Source organism: Crocuta crocuta, unplaced genomic scaffold (assembly GCF_008692635.1).
Source record: "Crocuta crocuta isolate KB4526 unplaced genomic scaffold, BGI_CrCroc_1.0 scaffold147, whole genome shotgun sequence".
Lineage (NCBI taxonomy): Eukaryota > Metazoa > Chordata > Mammalia > Carnivora > Hyaenidae > Crocuta > Crocuta crocuta.
In genome coordinates, this window is record NW_027532594.1 from 3956239 (window position 1) to 3976810 (window position 20572).

The following is a 20572-nucleotide window of genomic DNA, read 5'->3' on the forward strand; positions in this document are numbered from 1 at the left end:
TTTTTCACCATTGCCAATCTGTTTGTGAACTACGTTTCCCCCCAGCCTCTGTATATGCAGCCTGCCCATTAGTGAGGCCAAAGGGCACTCTAAAAGAACGCAAACCCACTCAAGCCTCAAGGGATACCCATTCGTTTCTGAATCAGAAACAAACTTTAGGGTCAGGAGTCTGTGGACGCCTCCCTCCTCCCTCACCTCTGCAGAGGCCTCGAGGTCTCCCGCCCAATGCAACCCACTCCTTCTCCAGTCCTGGAGGGTCAGGCAAGAGCACCTGGGATGTAGAGAACATCCAAAGAGAAGCAGGAAGAGACCGAGGGACAGGAAGCAGAAAGCTGAGAGCCAGAGAGAGAAAGAGAAAGTCCAAAAGCAGCGAGAGTTGCACAGAGAGGGAAAGGGGGCCCACGTGTCTCAAAGTGCAGACCCTTCTGATGGTGTTTTAGTTCAGGCTGGTGTTGACCCTTTGTCATTTAGGACACAAGACCTAACTGCTCACAGTTAAGGGAACTTAGACTATTTATTTTATTAAAATAATTAAACTGGCACTTCACTTGGAGTTTCCAGCCAAATGAAGCCCTGAAAAGCAACAATACCGCCATCTGCAAAATTATTCTCAGATAATACCTATTCACGTCATAATAGCCCCCAATCCCAGAGTCTTAGAAACTATTCGTTTTCATTACAAACAGTTCTCCCCACCCATTCTCTCATGCACGCGTGCGCGCGCGCACACACACACACACACACACACACACACTTACCCTCCACTCCCCACCTTATTTCCCCACATCAGTCATAACTCCCCAGTTAAAGGAGCAGCTGCACACAGTGACCCCTTTCTATAATCATCACTGCCACCTTCTCCCGGGCTGGGAGCCACCGCCTCTCTCCGGATCGATTGCCAGCCGGTCTGCCCAGTCCAGCAGGCGGCACAACCCTGCCCAGCCTGGCAAGAAAGTCAAACCACTGGGTCAGTGTCCAGAGCGCTCCGTGTGTGAACAGCTTGTCTCGGCTGCTTGAAGAGACGGCAGCTCCAGAGATGCCAGCTCTGAAACCCAGATCAGAAAAGGATCTGGTTTTCACAGTGGGCCCCATATGCTGCCACTGGAAAAGCTGGGGGATCGCTATTACCCTCACTTAACCAGGCGCCACCACCTAGAGAGCACAGCCGGTAAGCTCCGGAATGCAGAGAAAGACGCGCAAAGGAAAGAAGCTGAAAGAAGACGGGGGCAGGCGGGAGAAGACCCGGGAAAACAATAGCAGTAGAGCTGCAACCTGCTGAGAGCCCTGACAGGGGGCCATTGTTTCCTACCTCGGGTGGTGCTGGCACGGGAGGGGTCTGCCACTAGGCAGCCTCACCCACGCTCCTCTCGGGCACCACCGGCACCCAGCACGTGCTCAGAGCTGCGGGAGGCAGAGGACCGCGGAGGACTTCTCGGTGGTGGTGGAGGCAGAAACCAGCAGATTTCCTCTCTGCCCTCGGGCTGCCTTTGGCTGAGGCTCGGTGGAGGTGTTGCAGACTTTCTTTTCTCAGGCTCAGTCCCGCCCTTGTTCTTGCTCAGATAAGCTCATCACGTTTTCCCTCAGGGCCCTCTGCGGCCTCCTGTCCCAGCCTTCCCGGTTCAAAGGGCACCGGGCCACACCACCTACGAGGCTTAGCATTTCATTTGCTTCAATTAAATATTCCATTAACTTGGTCTCTGGCCAGTATAGATTTTTCCCTTTAAGCTTGTCTCTAAGTTCAGATCGCTCAGCCCTCAGAATCAACCTTATGACTCCCCTCTGCTCCATTTAAGCACATTTATATTTTTTCTCCCCCAATGAGATGCACAGAAACCGACCATAATTTTAATGCCTGACACCTGAACTTCTGTAGTCCTCTCAAATGTTTCTGGTTTGCCTAAGACTTTGTGCTAAGCCTCTGGGCTGATTTCCTCCTGAGGAGATTTTGCCCAAAGGCAATTTTGCCCACCAGCCAGCCATTTGAGATAATGCATGTGCTTCCAGTCTTAAAAGGAAAGCAAGTCCTGTAACCACTCGATACGGTCGGTCTTGAAGCTTTGCCACGCCTTTAACCCAAGTTCCTGCGGGAAGTCCAAAGAGGTGAGGGAGGGCGGGGGGGGGGGCACCTTCCACAGTCATGTCCTGTTTCCTCAACAGTCCTACTTCAGGGAACTGATCTAGAACTTTCTAGAACTTCAGGGAAATTAAAAGTGGTCCTCAATCAGGAAAACGTTGGAGTCCCCAGAATAGAGGACAGCTCGTAAGTTTTGGTCCTAAATGCACATCCTGACTTTCAGGAAGGCTCATGATACTTCCCAGTATTCCTCATGCTGGTATAAAGAGAGCTGCCATGCTGTGAGATGCTCTGTGGAGAGGCCTAAATGGCAAGAAACCAACAGCTCATGGGAAACTGAATCCTGCCAACAGCCACATGAATAAGCTAGGGAGTGGATCCTTTCCTAGTGCGAGATGCAAGCCGGTGTGAGACCCAGAGCCAGGGGACCCAGTTAAGCTGCCCCTGAACTCCTGACTCACAGAAACTGAGATAATAAATTTTATTTTAAGCCACTAACTTTTGGGGGTAACTTGTCACATAGCAATAGACAACTAATACAGATGAGAAAAGGCCATTTGTTTCATTTCTCTTGACTCTGCATTTCCAGGTTGGAAATTATAATTTTTAGTTCAATAGCAGCTAGGATGCATTGCTATAGAATACCTATTCAATTCTATGCAAGGGAGTTTATGGGATTTTTTTTTTAGCAAAGAGTTTATGTTGCTTATGTATGAGATCCAGAAACTACCCACTAATAAGAGAGAGTTCATAAAGTTTATCTTTATATAACAACTTACTTGAACACTCATTCTTTAACAATAATTATGGACTACTTACCTTGTGCTTCCTCAGTATCTACAGGGACTCAGAAGAGAACCTAAGCCTTGCAATGCAAAGAGATTCACTAAGTTACTGAACACTGAAAAAAATCTATTTTAAATTCCACAAAACCCAGGCCTTTCTTGAGATGTTATATTTTTCCCTTTTAGTTCAATGTTGGTTGTTGGAGTTTTGGGTTTTTTTCTTGAGATTTTTTTTGTTTAAGTAATCTCTACACTCAACGTGGGGCTTGAACTTAACAACCCTGAGATCAAGAGTCACACACTCTACTGACTGAGCCAGCCAAGCACCCCAGCTCAATGTCTTAAAATATGTACAGATATTATAAACTAATGAATGATATAATTGGAAACACAATAAATAATTTTTCCTACACCCAGGTGTTCATATTGACACCCAGGGGCAGAACTAAGGTTACGAATCCCACGCAGGCAAATGCTCCCCCATTCAGGGGGAGCCGTGGCTGGGCTTCTCCTGGTCCTGTCCATCTGAACATACAGGAGAGGCCTTTGGATTTGCCGCAGACCTTAAGGACATTCCTCTTTTACTCTTCCCATCAAAACTTTCTCATAGGATTCTTAACACGTGAGCTTGATACTGATCCTTTGTTCTCCTCCCAAAAGACCCTCTTTGCAACACTTGGCTTGAGAACAGGACAGCTCATTTTGTTCACACGCTCCCTGGCTGTAGCAGGGAGAGCTTCGCTCTGAGGTATTCCAGGCACCGGCCTACACGGGGACACAAGCGGCTGCAACGGGATCCGGAGCAACACACCTTTCCTCTTCTTCTTCTTTTTCTCCACCGTTCTACGTATTATTTAAAATACCAGGTCAAATGATGCCTAATGTGTGCTGGAGTGGACCACTGTGTGTGGGTTTTGTAAAGATGAGAGAGCTCTCCTGGAGTCTGGAACGATGGGCTCTACCTGTCCTGTGGATGTCACCCAGCAAGGGTGTACCCAGAGCACAAAGACAAGGATGAAACACTCCTTGAGGCCAAGATAGGAAACGCAGAAGGAGAAAAGAGAACTGATCTACCCGGAGTACAGCTTCTGCCTAGATTGTGCTAAATGGGGGTTGGGGTTTGTTTTGTTCTTTTATATCTTTGGTAGACAAAATGACACAGGTGTACCACAAGCCACTCGCGAACATCCATTTTGTGCAGTCAGCCATCTGAGCCAGGAAACAGGACGTACACCCTACCCAGCAAGTGTTGGGTAATAGGGCCCTACTGACAACTGGCTTGGAAGGAAAGCAAAGGATCAGGGAAGAGAAGACCTGATCTCAATTTTCTCCCCACTGCTGCCTTTCTGTGTGGCTCTGAACAAGTGGCCTTGACTCTGGGGGCCTCAGTGCATCACCGATGGGGAAGCTCACTAAATGTTTGCTGACTGACTAAATGGATGTTTCCATGTAATGGAATTCATGCCACTTGGTAAACTCTTGTTTCCTTTTAGAAATAAACAATCTTTTGGAAAGATAGGTATTCCCTGTAGAGTCATTTTCTGTAGACCTGTCATATTAGACGAATCTGTAGTTCAACGAGGAAGCAGATTTGATTTCTAAAGGCTGGGTACATAGGTTCAACCATGATGGAGCGCACTGTGAGTTTCTGTTATTCCAGTAGTTTTCTGGTGCCTGGCTCAAAGACCACCAGCCAAGGAAGAAAACATTAAGCTTCGAGAACAAATGTCCTTCCTCCTCTCCCACCCCCTACCATCTGTGTATCAAAAAAGCTACTCAACCAAAAGTAAACAGTTTGTTCCCATCTTGTTAAAACTTCAAAAGGCAGGAAACCAATCACTAAATTAGATCTTGCAGGAGAGTTCGGTTATCACATTTGTGGTTTCCAGAGATCTCCCCAAGTCTTGGTGAGTAATTCGTTCTGTTGCATTGCATAGAATTCAAGTCAGTAAATATTTGCTGCAGACCCGTTACACGTCAGGCTCTGCTGGGTACTACGCAGCCCTGCTCCCAAGTCTACCTGGCAGGGAGATGAGATCTGGACCCAGATTCTTGCAGTATAAGGCAGAATCATGTGTCATTGAGGATGTATAAACAAGGGTCTGGGAGAACAGATGGACATCTTCTGGGATTCGGGGAAGCGTAAAGTGCAACAGGGACCCTGCTGCAGCAGGTGGCCAGGCCACACTGAGGAATTTGCTGTCGCCATTTTTTGCTTTCTTTCACCCTTCTCACAGTGCAGTGAATCTCCACCTTCTCACCCAGATCTGCACACCTGCCACCTCGCCTAACCACTCCGCCCTCCCCCAATCTCCTCTCCAGCCCATGGACACCTCCACAGGACATGGGATAATCCTCAGTGACAACACTTATTCAGTGTCTTAGTGCACATAGACTCATTTTACTGCAAACCTGAAACAAAGTTCTCTGGTGAGCAGGACTCTGCCAGCCCACACTTTATCACCAGAGAGTGGTCCCCGGCCAGCAGCAGCCCCGATACTACCTGGGCACCTGTTAGATATGCGGACTCTCAGGTCCCACGCCAGCCCTACAGAGGCCAGAATCTGCATTTTAACAAGATGCCAGGTGGTTCGCGAGCACATTCAAGTTTCGAAAACACTAGCTTAAGATTATTTATAATTGAGAACGTTTCAGCATTCGAAGGTTAAGGTAAATTTCCCTGTGATCATCACATGACTTCTGACAGAACTGCAAATGTCAAATTGATGCTTCTGCCTCCATTCTCCCAAAGCACCAGAGAGCTGTTCTGCCTCCTAAAATGCACACCACGTTTGGCTGTCGATTAATAGAATTGAAGGGAAATGACTGATGTTCCTGATTTCAAGCCAAGAACTCTACCTTCCAGGCTAGATTCAGGCAGCTGAGGAGGTCTGAAGTCTGGTTTGCCCAGGACACAGAAGAAAGATCACAGAAGAAAGTTTATATGTCAAAGGCCTGAGAAAGAGATTTGAAAGATACTGTCTCTGTTCTAACATGAGCCCCTCTGCCTTGGGATCCTTACTTCTACCTCTGGGAAGCCCCTCACTGGGCTTCCTGGGGCACCTCCTGCTGTCTGGAGCTAGCCTCTGCCACCTCCAGCTATGGCATCTTGCTCCTACTCCTCTGGGTTGCCAGAGTTACCCCTAATGGCCCTAACAAGTGGGCATCTGCACTTGTCACCAATAACGGAGAGATCCCTACCACTCAAGCAGTCTCTTCTACTTCTATGGCTTTGACTTTTCAAAGTTCCCTATGAATATATCAACCCCACCTGACTTGTGAAGGAGCTATCTTGTGAGAGTTCTACCTGCCTCTTCAGCTACCAAGTTCTCTACCTGGGAGAGTATTCCTTGCATCTACACTTCTCAGACTTTAATGTGTCTTCGAATCACCTGGGATCTGTTGTTAAAGAGCGTGGGAGGGCCTCTGAGCTCTTGCCTTTCTCGGGTGATGAGGACGCTCCCGACCACAGTTTGAGTGGCAAGACCTTAGGTTTAATTAAATCTACCAGCAGAAGCACAAATGTGGCTTATTTGTGAAGAAATGTGAACAAATCCACATGACCTGTTGTTGTATACTGGAACAGAAAGCCATGTCTTCCTCCAAATCATCCTTTGTTTTTTGTTATTGTTGTTTTAGGGTTTTTTGTTTTTTGTTTTTTTTGGTGGGGGGTGGCCACAAACCTTGTTTCTTTGATAGTTCCTTATGTGTCATGGCTTTGTATTTTCTTATTGTCTGATTAAGTGTCTTCTGGAAATGCTCTGAGTGTGGACAAACCCTGCAGCTGTATGGCACCAAGCCTGATAGACCATAGCTTTAACTGAACAACATCGGGGCAGAGAACAACCTGGTTCAAATGAGTTCAAGACTGTGTCATCTTGTTTCAGAATGATGTGGTCCTCTGGATGGATAAGGAGCCTAAAATCAACAAAGACCTCCATCCTTTCCCTCTTCCACGTGCCTCTTTCACCACAATAGTGGGAAAGTGAGTGGCAAGCCAATTCCTCATCTGAAGTAATAATCATTTGATATATTACCCTTTAAGGGAAATTTGAAAGGGCAATCCTAAAGGGGCAATGTCTTAATCTCAAGGCAAACTCTCCAATGGTGTCATTTTAGGCTCCATGGCAGACTGGTGGAAAAGACACGTGGCAAGGGGGCTGCTTAGAGCATACTGTGATATGGCTGCTTCTTCCACTTTCCTTGAGACTCCCAGACACATGAAACACACTGCACTTGGTTTTGCAACACCTAGGGCACGAAAAACAATTTCCACAAGGTTAATTGATTTGGAGCCATTCATTTTTCAAATCAGCATGGGCTGGGGAAAGGCTCATGAAAACAATTCAAGTTACTACTTCCAAAGCCAGGCCAACTAGGAAGGAAAGGAGCTTTCAAGGGAAAATAACTGTCTCAGTCAAGGGAAGAAGTGAGGCAGCTACACTACTCCAGAGAAAAGGCTGGAACTTCCTCCAGTGTGGTGAGCTTAGAAGGGGAGAGAATATGATAGAAACCAAGGCAACAATTTTCTCAATAATTACTTAAGGAAAGCTGAAGGGGGTCTCCTGGGACAGGATGTTAAAATGAAACTATCTTAGTTTCAGTTTTGGTTGAGACTGTAAGATAACAGACACCCCCAAGTAGAGTGAAGTGTATAGATCTTGCAAAAAAAGATGAAGGAATGCCATTTTCACACCTATAGATGACTACCTACAACCAGCCTACAAAAGAAATGTACAGGTTGAGAAACATCTTCTAGGTTGACTAGAAGATGAATTATGGAGAAAACAGTCCAGTATGTCCCCAAAGGCTTCAATATGGCCATGTGAATAGCTTGCTATCTGTCCCTGGAGTTGAAAGACACAATGGAGGGGCACCTGGGTGACTCAGTTGGTTAAGCATCTGACTTTGGCTCAGGTCATGATCTCATGGTTCGTGGGTTTGAGCCCCACGTCGGGCTCTGTACTGACAGCTAGCTCAGAGCCTGGAGCCTGTTTTAGATTCTGTGTCTCCCTCTCTCTGACCCTCCCTGCTCACGCTCTCTCTCTCTCTCTCTCTCAGAAAAAATAAAACATTAAAACAATTTTTAATTAAAAAAAAAAGAAAGACACAATGGATTATTGTTTGATTCCCATGGGAAATCCAAAAGTCTGGCTATTTTGATAACAGAACAAAAGAGAGGTGCCTGCAGGGTTCAGCCTGGCAAGAGTTTTTTGGGAAGTGTTTGTCAGGACCATATGTGGACCATTAAAAGAGAGATCTAAAGTAAGATCATCTTAGATTCTTTCTGCAGGACTGTGTGATGGCACTGCTGTGCCTCTGCAGAAAGAAGCTAGAGATGTGTTTTGTACAGATTTGGGGCCGTGGAAGGAATTATAAGTGACCAGCCAGAGAAGAATTATATTTGTTCATGATATGGAAAGTGCAAATGAGAGATGGTAGGATCACCAACATGCCCATGTAATTAAGAACCCACAGGATGAAGAACCAGCTTTAAACACCTGAGAACTAGGGCATATTATGCCAACTCACAGCAAGATTAGTCAAGTAAAAAGTCCCCTACCCTTTACCTCTCTTCCGTCCCCTACTCTGGTCATGAAGGATTCAAAATCATTATTAGCTAAATAAAGGAGGGGACAAAAATACAAGGTTAAGTGTGAGGTGGAGAGAGGACAACTGGCCTGAAGCAGATCAGAACTGGGAATGGGGAATAGTTACATCTTTGAGTGAAATTTAAAGTTTTATTCTTACTCTGACCTAGATATATTAATTATTGACTAGAGAATGCTCTGTTACCTGAAAGGAGCAAGAAAAGTCATAAGATTTGTCCAAAATTTCATCCATGGACAGGAAAGAAGTGGTCCCACAGGATACATTTAAAGGGGAATGGGAGACATGAATTACGTGGCTTTATTATTATATCCTATGGGTCATTGATTGTTCAATGTAACAGTGATTCAAGGGGTTTGCAGAGTGAAAGCAGACCATTCTGCTAGTCTCACTGCAAGGTTCACCAGAAGGTACATTAGCTTTAGGATATGTCCCTGAGTCAGCTAGAGCTGACCGGAGAGAGACCAGATTCATACTGTAAGAACCAGAAGGTACATTGTGCACAAGCAATACCTCATTTAGGAAATGGAGGCCCAAAAAGAAGAAAACGTTTTCCCAAGCTTGCCCATATAGAGACATCAAAAACAAACAAACAAAACAAAAACAAAAAAACCCCCCACAAACATAGATAGTACCTGCTAACATAGACTATATTTAACTAGGTAGCTTTCTTTGTAAAGGCCAAATTTCTTCCTGATCCCAGGTCTCAGAGGCATTAATGTAAAATTGTAAACAAGGTTCCTGACAGTATCTGACAAAAATCTATGCTAAGAATCTAGGTTTACCCTTCCCTGCTGTCCTCTTAGGCTTCCCATATAGCTGCTCTTATTATAAGCATCTTTTTTTTAAGCCTCTAAGACTACCTGTGAACACATACCTGCAAATGTATTCATTTTTCATTATGAACAGTGGTCACTCAATACCTCAAAAGCCTTCTGAACCTGTGTATTGGTCTTATCACAAGACAAGGTCTCACATGGTGGCTGGAACAGAAGAAGTTTCGGCAAACGTTTATAGAATGACATAATGACTAGATTCCAGTTTCATTGGCTATGTGTTCTCTATATATTAACAATACTGCTTCCTGAGAAAGAAAAAAGGCAACATTTCTGCTCATCTTTGGGAACCTAGAGCCACGTTCAACTTTCTGAAAATCCATAACTCAGGGCTGCTAAGCGGAGAAGGAAAATCTTCTGTGGTTATCTAGTCCCTTGAGCAGACAATGTTGTGACAACTTTGGCAGTGTGGCCCCTGTGTGCTCCTACTGACCTTCCCACTAGCTTTCCTGTGCTGAGCTCGTCTGCAACAAAAGGCAGTCAGCCCCTGAGCCCTTGGTTCACTCTCCATCCCGTAATGAGAGAGAAACACTAACTCTTAGACTGAAAAACATATTTGATTCGTAGCCTGGTGAAATCCTTGCAGTAAAAGACACTCCGTTTATTGAGATCGGTGGGTATCTGAGGTCCCCAGGCAAGACCAACATAATCTATTCCTTATCCCTAGTTTCTTCAGGATTTCTTAGTTAGTGTCATAGTCTTTTAGCTACTCAACAATGATGCATAAGTGCCCCAAAGTCTTAGTTAAAGAAGAGTGAAGAAAATCACTAACATGTGATGTGGTCTCATCCAGATTCTAATAACATACGCCTAAAAGCTATAGCATCAGCTCTCAGTAGCTGGAGTGATCTCTTCCCACTGCAACCTGGGTGGGGACTGCCAGGGTACCTTCAGTCTTGGCCATTCCTGACTACTTCCTGGGATGGGGGGCGGTGGGGAGGAGGTTGGCAGAGAGGCTGCCTGTGGGCCTCCAGTAAGAGAGCTTCCGGGAGCTCCTGGGAGGGCGGAGACACAGGGGGACCACCTGCAGGCACAGGGAAGGCAGAAGAACAAAGCCTACCTGACTCCATCCTGCCTTCCTTCTTCTCCTGGGCTTCCTCAGAGCCGCTAGAGCCCCTGGGGAAGGGCTGGTGGCTGAAGAGGTCATCACACAGGAGGCTTCGGCACAGCTTGGCGAGGAAACGGAGGACGTACCCGACGCTGTTCACCACAGGCAGGCTCCGCAGGTGCTGTTTCCCATCGAAGGATGCAGACACTGAAATGCCACAGAAATAGCAACTCAGAGCCGGGTATGAGAGGCCACAAGTCCCTGGGAGGAGGGTCTTTGTCTGTTCAGTGTGTTTTGTTTTTAACTAAGCTTTATTCAGATTTCACCTGCTTTTTCACTTAATGTCCTGCTTCTATTCCAGGATCTCATCCGGGACACCACACTGGGTTTGGTTGTCGTTTCTCCTTAGTGTCTTCTGGTTTGTGACTTGTTCTTAGTCTTACCTTGTTTTGCATAACCTTGACAGTCTTGAAGCGTACCAGTTAGATATTTTGTAAAATATTCCTCAATTTGGGTTTGTCTGATGTTTTTCTCATGATGTGACTGGGGTTAACGTTTTGGGGGAAGAAGTGAAGTGCCCCTCTCCTGTTATCTGATCAGGGGTACATGATGTCCCAACGACATCATTGGGTCGTCAGTCCTTATCACTTGGGCAGAGAGCGTTTGCTGCATTTCTCCACTGTATTCTCCATATTCCATTCCTTGGAAACAAGTCACAAGGTCCCGCCCACACTCAAGAGTGGTGGAGGGACTAAGATCTACCTCTTGAAGAGGGGAGAGTTTCTGTATCATTTGGAATTCTTCTATAAGAAAGAACTATCCATTCTCCTCCATTTATTCCTTCATTCCTTCATTTATTCAGTCATTGGATAATATCAGTGTAGACTTAATACATTCATTTTGTACTATGGGTTATCCAATACTGTGTTATTTATTTTGTTGCTCAAATTTTGTCTTTGGGACTTCTAGTGTCCTGTGTCCCTATGACATGCCCTCATTTTTTTTTTTTAACAACTCTTTGGTTACTGACACTTTAATATGCCTCAGTTTCATCTTACATTTTCCCCTGCCCGTGCCCTAAAATCAGCCATTTCTCCAACAGCCTTGGTTCCTTGTTATTGAAGAGTTATATTTAGAAACCGAGATTTGGGTGCTGAATATGCTCATTGTGAAGTAGGTCTAGATCTAGATAGCTAGAGATATCTAAGTAAACCTGAGTTCATGCTGAGGTCTCTAGCTTTAGTCCAGCATCACAGAGTTTAGGGTTCTTTCTACCCTTCTTGGGAGGACTCTTTAAAAAGAACAGTAATCTCTCCATAATGATTCTCGATCAAATTCAATTTCTACAGGGTTACCAGAATTTAGAAAACATGCTTCTTCTAGCCTGCTCCTTTCTGTAATTGTCCTCACAGCCCTCTCTTGCCCCATGAGCTTGCATGCCAGCTCAGGTGTGAGGAACCCAGGAGGAGACCCTAGGAGGACATCCTGCCCCCACCCATGCCTTTGCCACTCACGGTTAACACCAAGAGGGTAGCCCAGTTTTTTACACTTTATCTACCAAAGACTGGCACATAACAGGGGCTGGGACAGGGACAAAAACAGAGCTAGTTTTGATTTCAGAACTAACACAAAACAAAACATTTTAGTCAGAAATGAGAAGAATCTGGTTTTTGTGTGTATAAACTCTTTATATTTTGACAAGAACATTTGTTTCCATCATTTAGGCCTCATGACTATCCTGTGAGGACACTAGACAAGAGGTTATTACCCCATGTTACAGATAAGGGGACTGAGAAGAGGGCGTAGAGCAGTTTTTCCACTCATGTGGCCTCAAGGGAGCCCTTGGCTGTCGTGTTAATACTCCAAGTGACTCTGCTTGGGAGAGCAGGCAAAGCACAACCAACAGGCCCACTGAGGGGTTGATCCTGACAACTCAGACACTCTGGAAATCCCCTCTTAGTGGGAGTGTTGCTGTTTGCCTCCAATATTTTAGAAGATTAACTGATGGAAACTGAATCCACAGCAGGAGAGTCTGGGTCATCAGGCCTAATCCAAAAATCAAGGTGCATACACTCTCAGAGGTGCCTGGAAGGGCCACCTCCTAGAAGCAACCATGGCATTTATGAGACCATAAGGCCTACCCCTCTGGGATAGCATGGCTCAGGCAAAGCACGCAATACTGCTCCCTGACGCCTTGAGGTGGCCCAAGGCCCACCCATGGCAGTCTGGTTCCTTTAGCTCAGCACGAATGTCACCATTTTCTGTGTTGCGCCATGGGAATGTTTAGAAAGCATGCCCTGAGGATGAGGTGGAAAGTGGGAGAGTCTGTCTATTTCTCCTTGAGCCCCTCTCATAGCTTTCTGAGCTTCCATATCACCATCAGTAACATGAAGGACCGCCTTGCCACTCTGCCACCTCCAGGAAGCAGCATGAGGAGTCCTCTGGCGCTCCTGGATTCTCCAAGATACTAAGACTGAGCGCTCAGCTCTGGACTTCCTGGGAATCCCTCAGCCAAGGGAAAGTTGGCAGGGCTTTGCCCAAGCTTGTGTTGTGCCAGACACTGTGGAACCTGCTCCCCAGTGCCAAGGCCCCTGAGGCCACAGAAGGGCTGAGCAGGAGAGCAGGGAAAATGGTTCTCCCACCTTAGGGGGAAGGGCCATAAAAAACTCAGTGGGATGGAATTCGCTCAAGAGGGTGGGCACCCAGTACAGGAAGAACTTTCTCTTAGCACTATGTCTGTGTCTTGAGCCCTGCTCTTCAGCAAGGAAAAGGACAAGGCCTTCAACCTGAGAGAGGTTTGAGAACCTAGCCCTCAGACAAATACCGGGAGAAAAATGGCCTGTGGGCTCTCAGAAAGCTGACAACAAGACTCTCCTCATAGCCTCTCTCAGTGCAGTACTTCTTCCTCTTATCTCTGCTTGCATCTGCTGAAGTTTCTTAAAAGTCACCCTGGGTCAGCCACATGTACCCAGACTTTGCCAAGTTCTATTTTAGTCAGTTACCAGCAAGTCAGACCCAGCTTCCTGCCCGGAGGGAGCTCCAGAAGGTGGGCAGAACCAATCACAGCTGGGGAAACTGGTTAGACAACCTCCTCATCCCCAAGCCCTGGGGATCTCGAGTTAAATAAGATGTCCCTGCTTTGGTTCTTTAGGACACAGCGATATTAGAGGCCCCTCTCCCCTGACCTACTCTTAGATGGCTGGCAGGGTTATCTGCACCACCCCATTGCTAGAGAATCTTCTCTCTATTCCTTGGTGATACAGAGGCCATGGCTTTGATGCTGGGCCAAAGAAGACGCCATGCTGTGCCCTTGGAGTCAAGACATCTTGCAAAGGGCTGGTGCTCTGAGGCTTAAGGGCAAATGGTAACAACGATTGTGTAGAGAGCCATGGGTAAGGCAGAAAGAGCCTCTGCAGTCAAACTTTTGAAGGGGGCAGTGCTCCCAACTCTGCCTCTCACCTTAGTTGACAACTGCCACTCCCTCTGGAAGCTCCTGGGGCAGGGCTGAACCTGGAGGATGGTGGTGACAATGGGAGAAGGGATTGACCCCGAAGGAGCTTTTACGAAAAACAACAACCCACCCCATAAGAGGGGCTTGGGACCCTGAGCTTCCTCACAGCCCTGCATGGTAATAAGTGTCATGAAGAAGGAATGAGGCAAAGCAAGGGAGAATAGATTGTGACATGGGCTGATATTTTAGNTGTAAGAAGGAAAAGGGGCAAAAAAGCCAATCACTCCCAACTGCCAGGTGTGCTCTGAAGAGAGCCTCTTGGTTGGAAACAGATAGACAGGTGAGTCCCCTCTGATGTATTTGAATCTGAATTGCAGATAATAATGGAGGCCAATATGGACCATGTGTATAAATGTATTTCCATACTGGGCATGCACACATATAATATCTTCCCTCCTCCTCGAAAGGAGCTGTTAAGCTTAAACACAATGTTTGCCCAATCTTTTAGTTAACCTTCAGTGAATAAAAAAATTAAGATGATGCTGATTACTCCAAAGACTGTATATTCAATNCGTAAGAAGGAAAAGGGGCAAAAAAAGCCAATCACTCCCAACTGCCAGGTTTGCTCTGAAGAGAACCTCTTGGTTGGAAACAGATAGACAGGTGAGTCCCCTCTGATGTATTTGAATCTGAATTGCAGATAATAATGGAGGCCAATATGGACCATGTGTATAAATGTATTTCCATACTGGGCATGCACACATATAATATCTTCCCTCCTCCTCGAAAGGAGCTGTTAAGCTTAAACACAATGTTTGCCCAATCTTTTAGTTAACCTTCAGTGAATAAAAAAATTAAGATGATGCTGATTACTCCAAAGACTGTATATTCAATGAAGTTCTAAAGAGAGTGCTAAATTTAATGTCAGAGATTTTAAATACTCAGCTGCCCATTTAGGATAGCCAACCAATGGTCCCCATGCTATTAAAGTATTATATCCCATCAGTAAACAAATCTTGAGCACATGCCCCAAAACGTGTTTATTTTTTATAGGTTATATAATACATTCCTGACTATTTTAATATATTGCACGCATTTTAAAACTTAACCAAGAAATAGAAATTTTTTAAGTAAAGATTAATAGTAGGTGTCATATTTTCTTCCCCATGTTAACAACTCCTTGCTTGTCTCCCCTGGCTACCTCCATTCCAGGGTATGAGGAACTTACCTTGGGGACTGTTAGTGCAAAGCAGTGTTGAAAAGGGGCATTAAGGGGACACCAGTAGGATTTGGAAAGGATGAAACAGTAACAACAAAGGTGAAGAAAGCTTTTATTGAGCACCTACTCTATTCCAGGCACTTTGTGCACTTTATCTTGTTTGATTCTCAAGATGAGCCCGAGAGCAGCGTATGATTACTTTCTTTACTAATGAAGAAACCAAAGCTTAAGGGGTTGGATGGCTGTTCTAAAGTCTAAAGTGTAATTAATGGTACAACGGGGATCTGGACTCAAGTCTTTCTGATGTCAAGGCCTGTGCTTTTTCTGCTCCACTAGGCTGCCTTCTCTTGCACTCATCCCAGATGATTAAGGAAATCTAATCAATAAGGGAACTTCATGCCAGGCACTGTGCTAGATTGATCCTACAGAGAAAATAGTGAACCAGATTCACACGGTCCCTCGCTTCCCAGAGCTTGGGGCCCAGCTGGGGAGCCAGAGCTACTCAGAGCTCCACAGGAAGCCATGTGGGACCATGGTTTCTAGAGAATCACTAGGGAAGTGTTAGACCGGCCCATCCTGAAGACCCTGGCAGGAGTCAGTGATGGTTTTCTGGAGCAAGGTATGCCTGCACTGAGATAAAAGGGAGGAGTAGGGGACCAGTGGGAAGATCATTCTAGATGGGAAGGCAATATGCTGAAATCCTATGGGGTGAGGGGGATGGAGGCCAGTGTTTAGGGACTGAGAGGAGAGCAATGAACCACAGGGCTCCATCGACCAGATTAACAAGTTTGATTTTTACCTAAGAGCAACAGGAGGGGAATTGAATGGATTTAAGCGGGATGGGAGTAGGAGTGGCTTGTGATGAGAAGGACAGTATATATGTGTGTGAGAGAGAGGGATGCCACCCTACTGCTGGTACTTTCATGATGGAACTGTTTGTTGATGGACACCCCATGAGAAAGATTGGACTGAGCTCTACTTTGACTGCATTGGAGCCACCAGGTAGGATTAAGAGAAGTTAGCGTCTTTAGGGGGTCTGGAAGCACAAACACAGAGATGGAAACTCTTCAAGGCAAGCAGGGTCTCTCTTGGTGGAAAGTAAACCTGGCTCTGAAAATAAAACACTAGGCCACCAAACCACTCTTTCTAGCCCCACCCCAAAGCAACCAGCTGAATCTAAGGTGCATTGAAAACCAAGTTTCAAGTAATACTACCTGTGAGACACTTAAACTAATATTCTCAGAGAATCTGGTTTTTCTGTCCACCAGTGAACACACTAAAACCTTCATTAGAGCTATCCCAGTGACAACTCTTCAGTTCACAAAGTAACTGCTAGCTGGCTGGCTGACCATCACAGCCTTAGAGGTCATCAGCTGACTTACCTGTGAGAGCCTGTGGGGCGGCCAAGCTGGGTATGGTGGCTGCATCCTGAGGGATGGAGCTGAGATCTGGCTCCGGTGTGCTCCGCGGAGGTGAGAGGGCTAAAGGAGTCATAAGAACCCGAGACTTGAGCTGCAAGACAGAGCCCATTTGATCAAGGAAAATCTGGAAACGCTTCCTACACTTGCTCCAAATTTTTCCTGGATGTCAATTAACCTTTGTTACTTGATCATGTTTCCACACCTTTTTATTGTACAGCTAAGGAGCTGAACTTCAGATTCAAGTTCATGATCAAGATTCATGTTTGGGGTCACGCTCAGAGGTCAGCTCTGCACCCCACCCTTATAGTGGAGCCACCCAGGAAATGGTTGCATCGGGCAATGAGTGTGGGAACACAAGAGCTAGGAACAGTTGAAGCGTATGAGCTCTCTGAGTGCAGGATGCAGGGTAGGGGATTCCCAGGCTGTGAATCCTTAGAATTCTGTGGTCAGAGCTTTCCCAACAGCCACCCTGAGACTGATCCTCACTCTCTGCTGAGCTTTCTGCTCTCAAAGGTCACTGGATCCTGTTGGAGTGAGCAGAATCCATTCCTCCAAGGGTGTACATGAGTGTATTGTCTGGTAGTGAGAAGCTGCCACCTTGAAGGTCTCATTTGAAATCAGAAATGGCTGCTGGTCCATGGACCACACTTTGAGTAGCAAGGTGTGTGTATTTTGTTGTTAATATATATGCCGACCCCACCCAATTCTAACTTGCTATCTGTATTTTTAGGATAGAATAATAATAATAGCAGTCTTGAAAAAAACAGTATTCCTCCTGCTAATTATGCACTCGTTCTACATTTATTCATGTATTCACTCAACAAATATGTATTGAGTGTCTATTGAAAGCCAGACACTCTTCTAGTTACTAGGGATACAACAGGGAACAAATCAGACAAACATCTTTGCCCTCATGGAATGACATTCTATTGGAGGTAAATAGACAACCAACAGAATAAAGTATATGATATAGTATATTAGATGGTGATAATAGCTGGAGGTAAAAATAAAGAGAGAAAGGGAATAAAGTATAATTGAGTTGTACTTTAGATTAAAATCTTATTTATTTTTTTAAATGTTTCTTTGAGAGAGAGACAGAGAGACAGAGAGCAAGCACAAGTGAGGAGCAGGGACAGAGAGAGAGGGAGAGAAAGAATCCCAGGCAGGCTCTGTGGTGCTTTGACAGTGTGGGACTCAATCCCACAACCATGGGATTATGACCTGAGATGAAATCAAAATTTGGACGTACAACCAAAGAAGCCACCCAGACACCCTTAAATTGAAATTTTAAGATAGGGTGGTTAAGGCACTTCTTGGGTGACACTGCACAAAGATTCCAGGGAGATGGGGGGGCAGGGAGGGACAAGTCATACCCATGTCTATGGGAAGAATTTTCCAGTGAGTGAGAATATCAAGTGCAAAGGTCCCAAAACAAAAGCATGCCTGGAGGGAAACAGTAGTGGGACTGGAGAGGTAAAACCACAGGGCTTTGCAGGATACTGTACGTTCTTTGACTTTTACTCTGAGCTCCTTTTTATTGTATTGTATTGTATTGTATTGTATTGTATTGTAATGTATTGTATTTTTTGAGACAGAGAGAGAAAGTATGTGTGCACATGAGCTGGGGAGGGGCAGAGGGAGAGAGAGAATCCCAAGCAGGCTCCATGCGCAGTGCATAGCCCAATGTGGGGTTTGATCTCAAAACTGCAAGATCATGACCTGAGCCAAAATCAAGGGTCAGACACTTAATAGGCTGAGCCATCCAGGTGCCCCTACTCTGAGCTCTTTAAAGCAGAGAAACTACAGGATCTAAACTGACATTTTAACAATCTGACTATTGTTTTGAGAAGAGACTAAAGGGGCCCAAGTGGGAGGACCACTAATCCAGAGTAGGTGAGAGATGATGGCACATTAGATTAGGTTGATAGCAGTGGAGGAGCTGAGAGGTGGACAGACTCTGCATAGAATTTCAAGGTAGACTCAGCAGGACTTACTGACACACTGAATGTGGTGTGTGTGAGAGAGAAAGAAGTCCAAGATGACTCCAAGTATTGGGCCAGGAAGTCTGTAGATAGAATACTGGATTTTTGGGGGGTGGGGGACAGACTAGGGAAGACCAGAGGCTTATTTTGGACATGTCAAGTTTATGATGCATACATCCTAGTAGAGATGTTAAGTAGGCAGGTGCATGTACTAAAGTATGGCATTCTGGAGGAAAGTCTATAGGGAGATTTAATTTGAGAATCATCAATATAGAGTTGACGTTTAAGGCCATGATAATGGGCAAGATCATCAGAGAATAACATGGAAGGAATGTAGATGGAAAGAGAAAAATCTAAGCACTGAGCCCTACAAGACTTCAATATGAAGAGTCTTGGAGAGATGAGGAGGAACTAGCAAAACAAACCAGGAAAGGGGTGCCTGGGTGGCTCAGTTGGTTAAGCGGCCGACTTTGGCTTAGGTCATGATCTCATGGTCTGTGAGTTCAAGTGCAACATCAGGCTCTGTGCTAACAGCCTGGAGCCTGGAGCCTACTTCAGATTATGTGTCTCCCTCTCTCTCTGCCCCTCCTCTGCTTATGCTCTCTTTTTCTCTCTCTCTCAAAAAATGAATGAAAACATTAAAATTTTTTTTAATTTTTTAATCTTTTATTTAGTTCTTTGAGAGAGAGAGAGAGAGATTGAGTTTGAGTGAGGGAGGGGCAGAGAGAGGGAGACACAGAATCTGAAGCAGGCTCCAGGCTCTGAGCTGTCAGCACAGAGCTCGACACAGAGCTTGAACTCGTAAACCGCGAGATTATGGCCTAAGCTGAAGTTAGACACTTAATTGAGTTACCCAGGCGCCCCCCCAAAAATTAAAAAAAAAACAGGAAAGACATCTAGTGGGGTGGAAAGACAACTGGGAGAGTGTGGCCTTGTGGAAGCCAAATGGAGAAAGTGTTTCATGAAGAAGAGAGTGGTCAGTCATGTCAAAAGCTCTGCTCTGACAAGGAAGACTGGAAGTGGCCCTTAGGTGTGCAGCTTCTCAGCAAGAGAGGTGGTCCTGCACTGGGTGGGAAAAGAACCTGATTATAATTAGCTCAAGAAATAATGGGGAGAGAAGCATTGGGATCAAGAAGTAAAGTCACCTCTTTCAAGGAGGTCTGTCTGAAAGGGGAGCCAAATATTAGCCACAGCAAGAAAGAAAAGTCAGATCAAATGATTCACATCCATTAGGATAGCTACCATCAAAAACTCTGCTTTCTCTCTCTCAAAAATAAATACACAATAAAATTTAAAAAAACAGAAATGGTTATGATGGTAAATTTTTTCCCATGTGTCTTTTACCACATTAAAACATTTTAAAAAATCTTTTAAGATTTTTGGTATTTGAGATGGGAGAAACATGTATTAATGCTGATGGAAATAATCCAGTTGAGAGGGAAGAAAAAATGATATGAGGGAATGCATGGAGAACTACTAGCTTCAGGACTCTGAGTAGGTGAGAGGGGATGAGATTCAGTGAATGGAGGCGGGTGCGTGGGAGGGAGGTGGCAAGGCCTTAGAGAGAAACACAGACCTTTCATCTATTCTATTGCAAGGCAGAATATAATGACCTGGATCTGGGGTGGGTGGATGTGGAGGTGGGAGCTTACAAAAGGTCTCTTCTGATGGTTTCTAGTTTCTCAGTGATGCCGGAAGCCTGAGTGCGAGGACAGAGGAGAGTGTGTTAATGAACTCGGAGGCTGGGAGAAGTGGGGTGTGGCTGCTGAGCAACATGGAGGGCACAGTGGGATGTGTGGACATGAATTTAAGCTCACTGAAATGAATTTAGAAGTTGTTCAGTCAAAAGTGAGCACACTGGCTGCACGGGGCTGTATGGGTGCAGCATCCGGGGCTTTGCAAGAGACCCTGTGTAAGTCAGAAGCTACAATGAACAACAGAGATTTCACCTTATTCTGCATTTAGCATTTGAAAAATTAAAGGGCCCATCATGTAGCAATACACTGCTAAGTACTATGAAAACAATCTGAAAGAAACCTCAGTGGTGGGAAGGAGCAGACCAGAAACCTGCTGTGACTGACTCCAGCATGGTTCCCTCATCTACCGAGTGTGACAAGGGAACAGTTACCCTGCCTATTCTCCCAGG

General features: G+C 45.5%; 1 protein-coding gene across 4 annotated transcripts in view; it reads right to left on the reverse strand.

The window, feature by feature from the left end:
* The window catches only part of SCML4 (Scm polycomb group protein like 4), a 106080-nt gene that overhangs the window by 21110 nt on the left and 64398 nt on the right, over nt 1-20572 (reverse strand). For 3 of the 4 annotated variants that reach the window (XM_077780029.1, XM_077780030.1, XM_077780028.1), the window contains 2 exons: nt 16406-16535; nt 10366-10560 (listed from right to left, as the gene is read on the reverse strand). In XM_077780029.1, the coding sequence (XP_077636155.1) occupies nt 10366-10560; nt 16406-16517 (307 nt within the window). In that variant the 5' untranslated portion in view covers nt 16518-16535. Of the gene's footprint in view, nt 1-1309; nt 1519-10365; nt 10561-16405; nt 16536-20572 lie in introns of those variants that run through there. The other variant, XM_077780034.1, reaches the window with a different exon arrangement.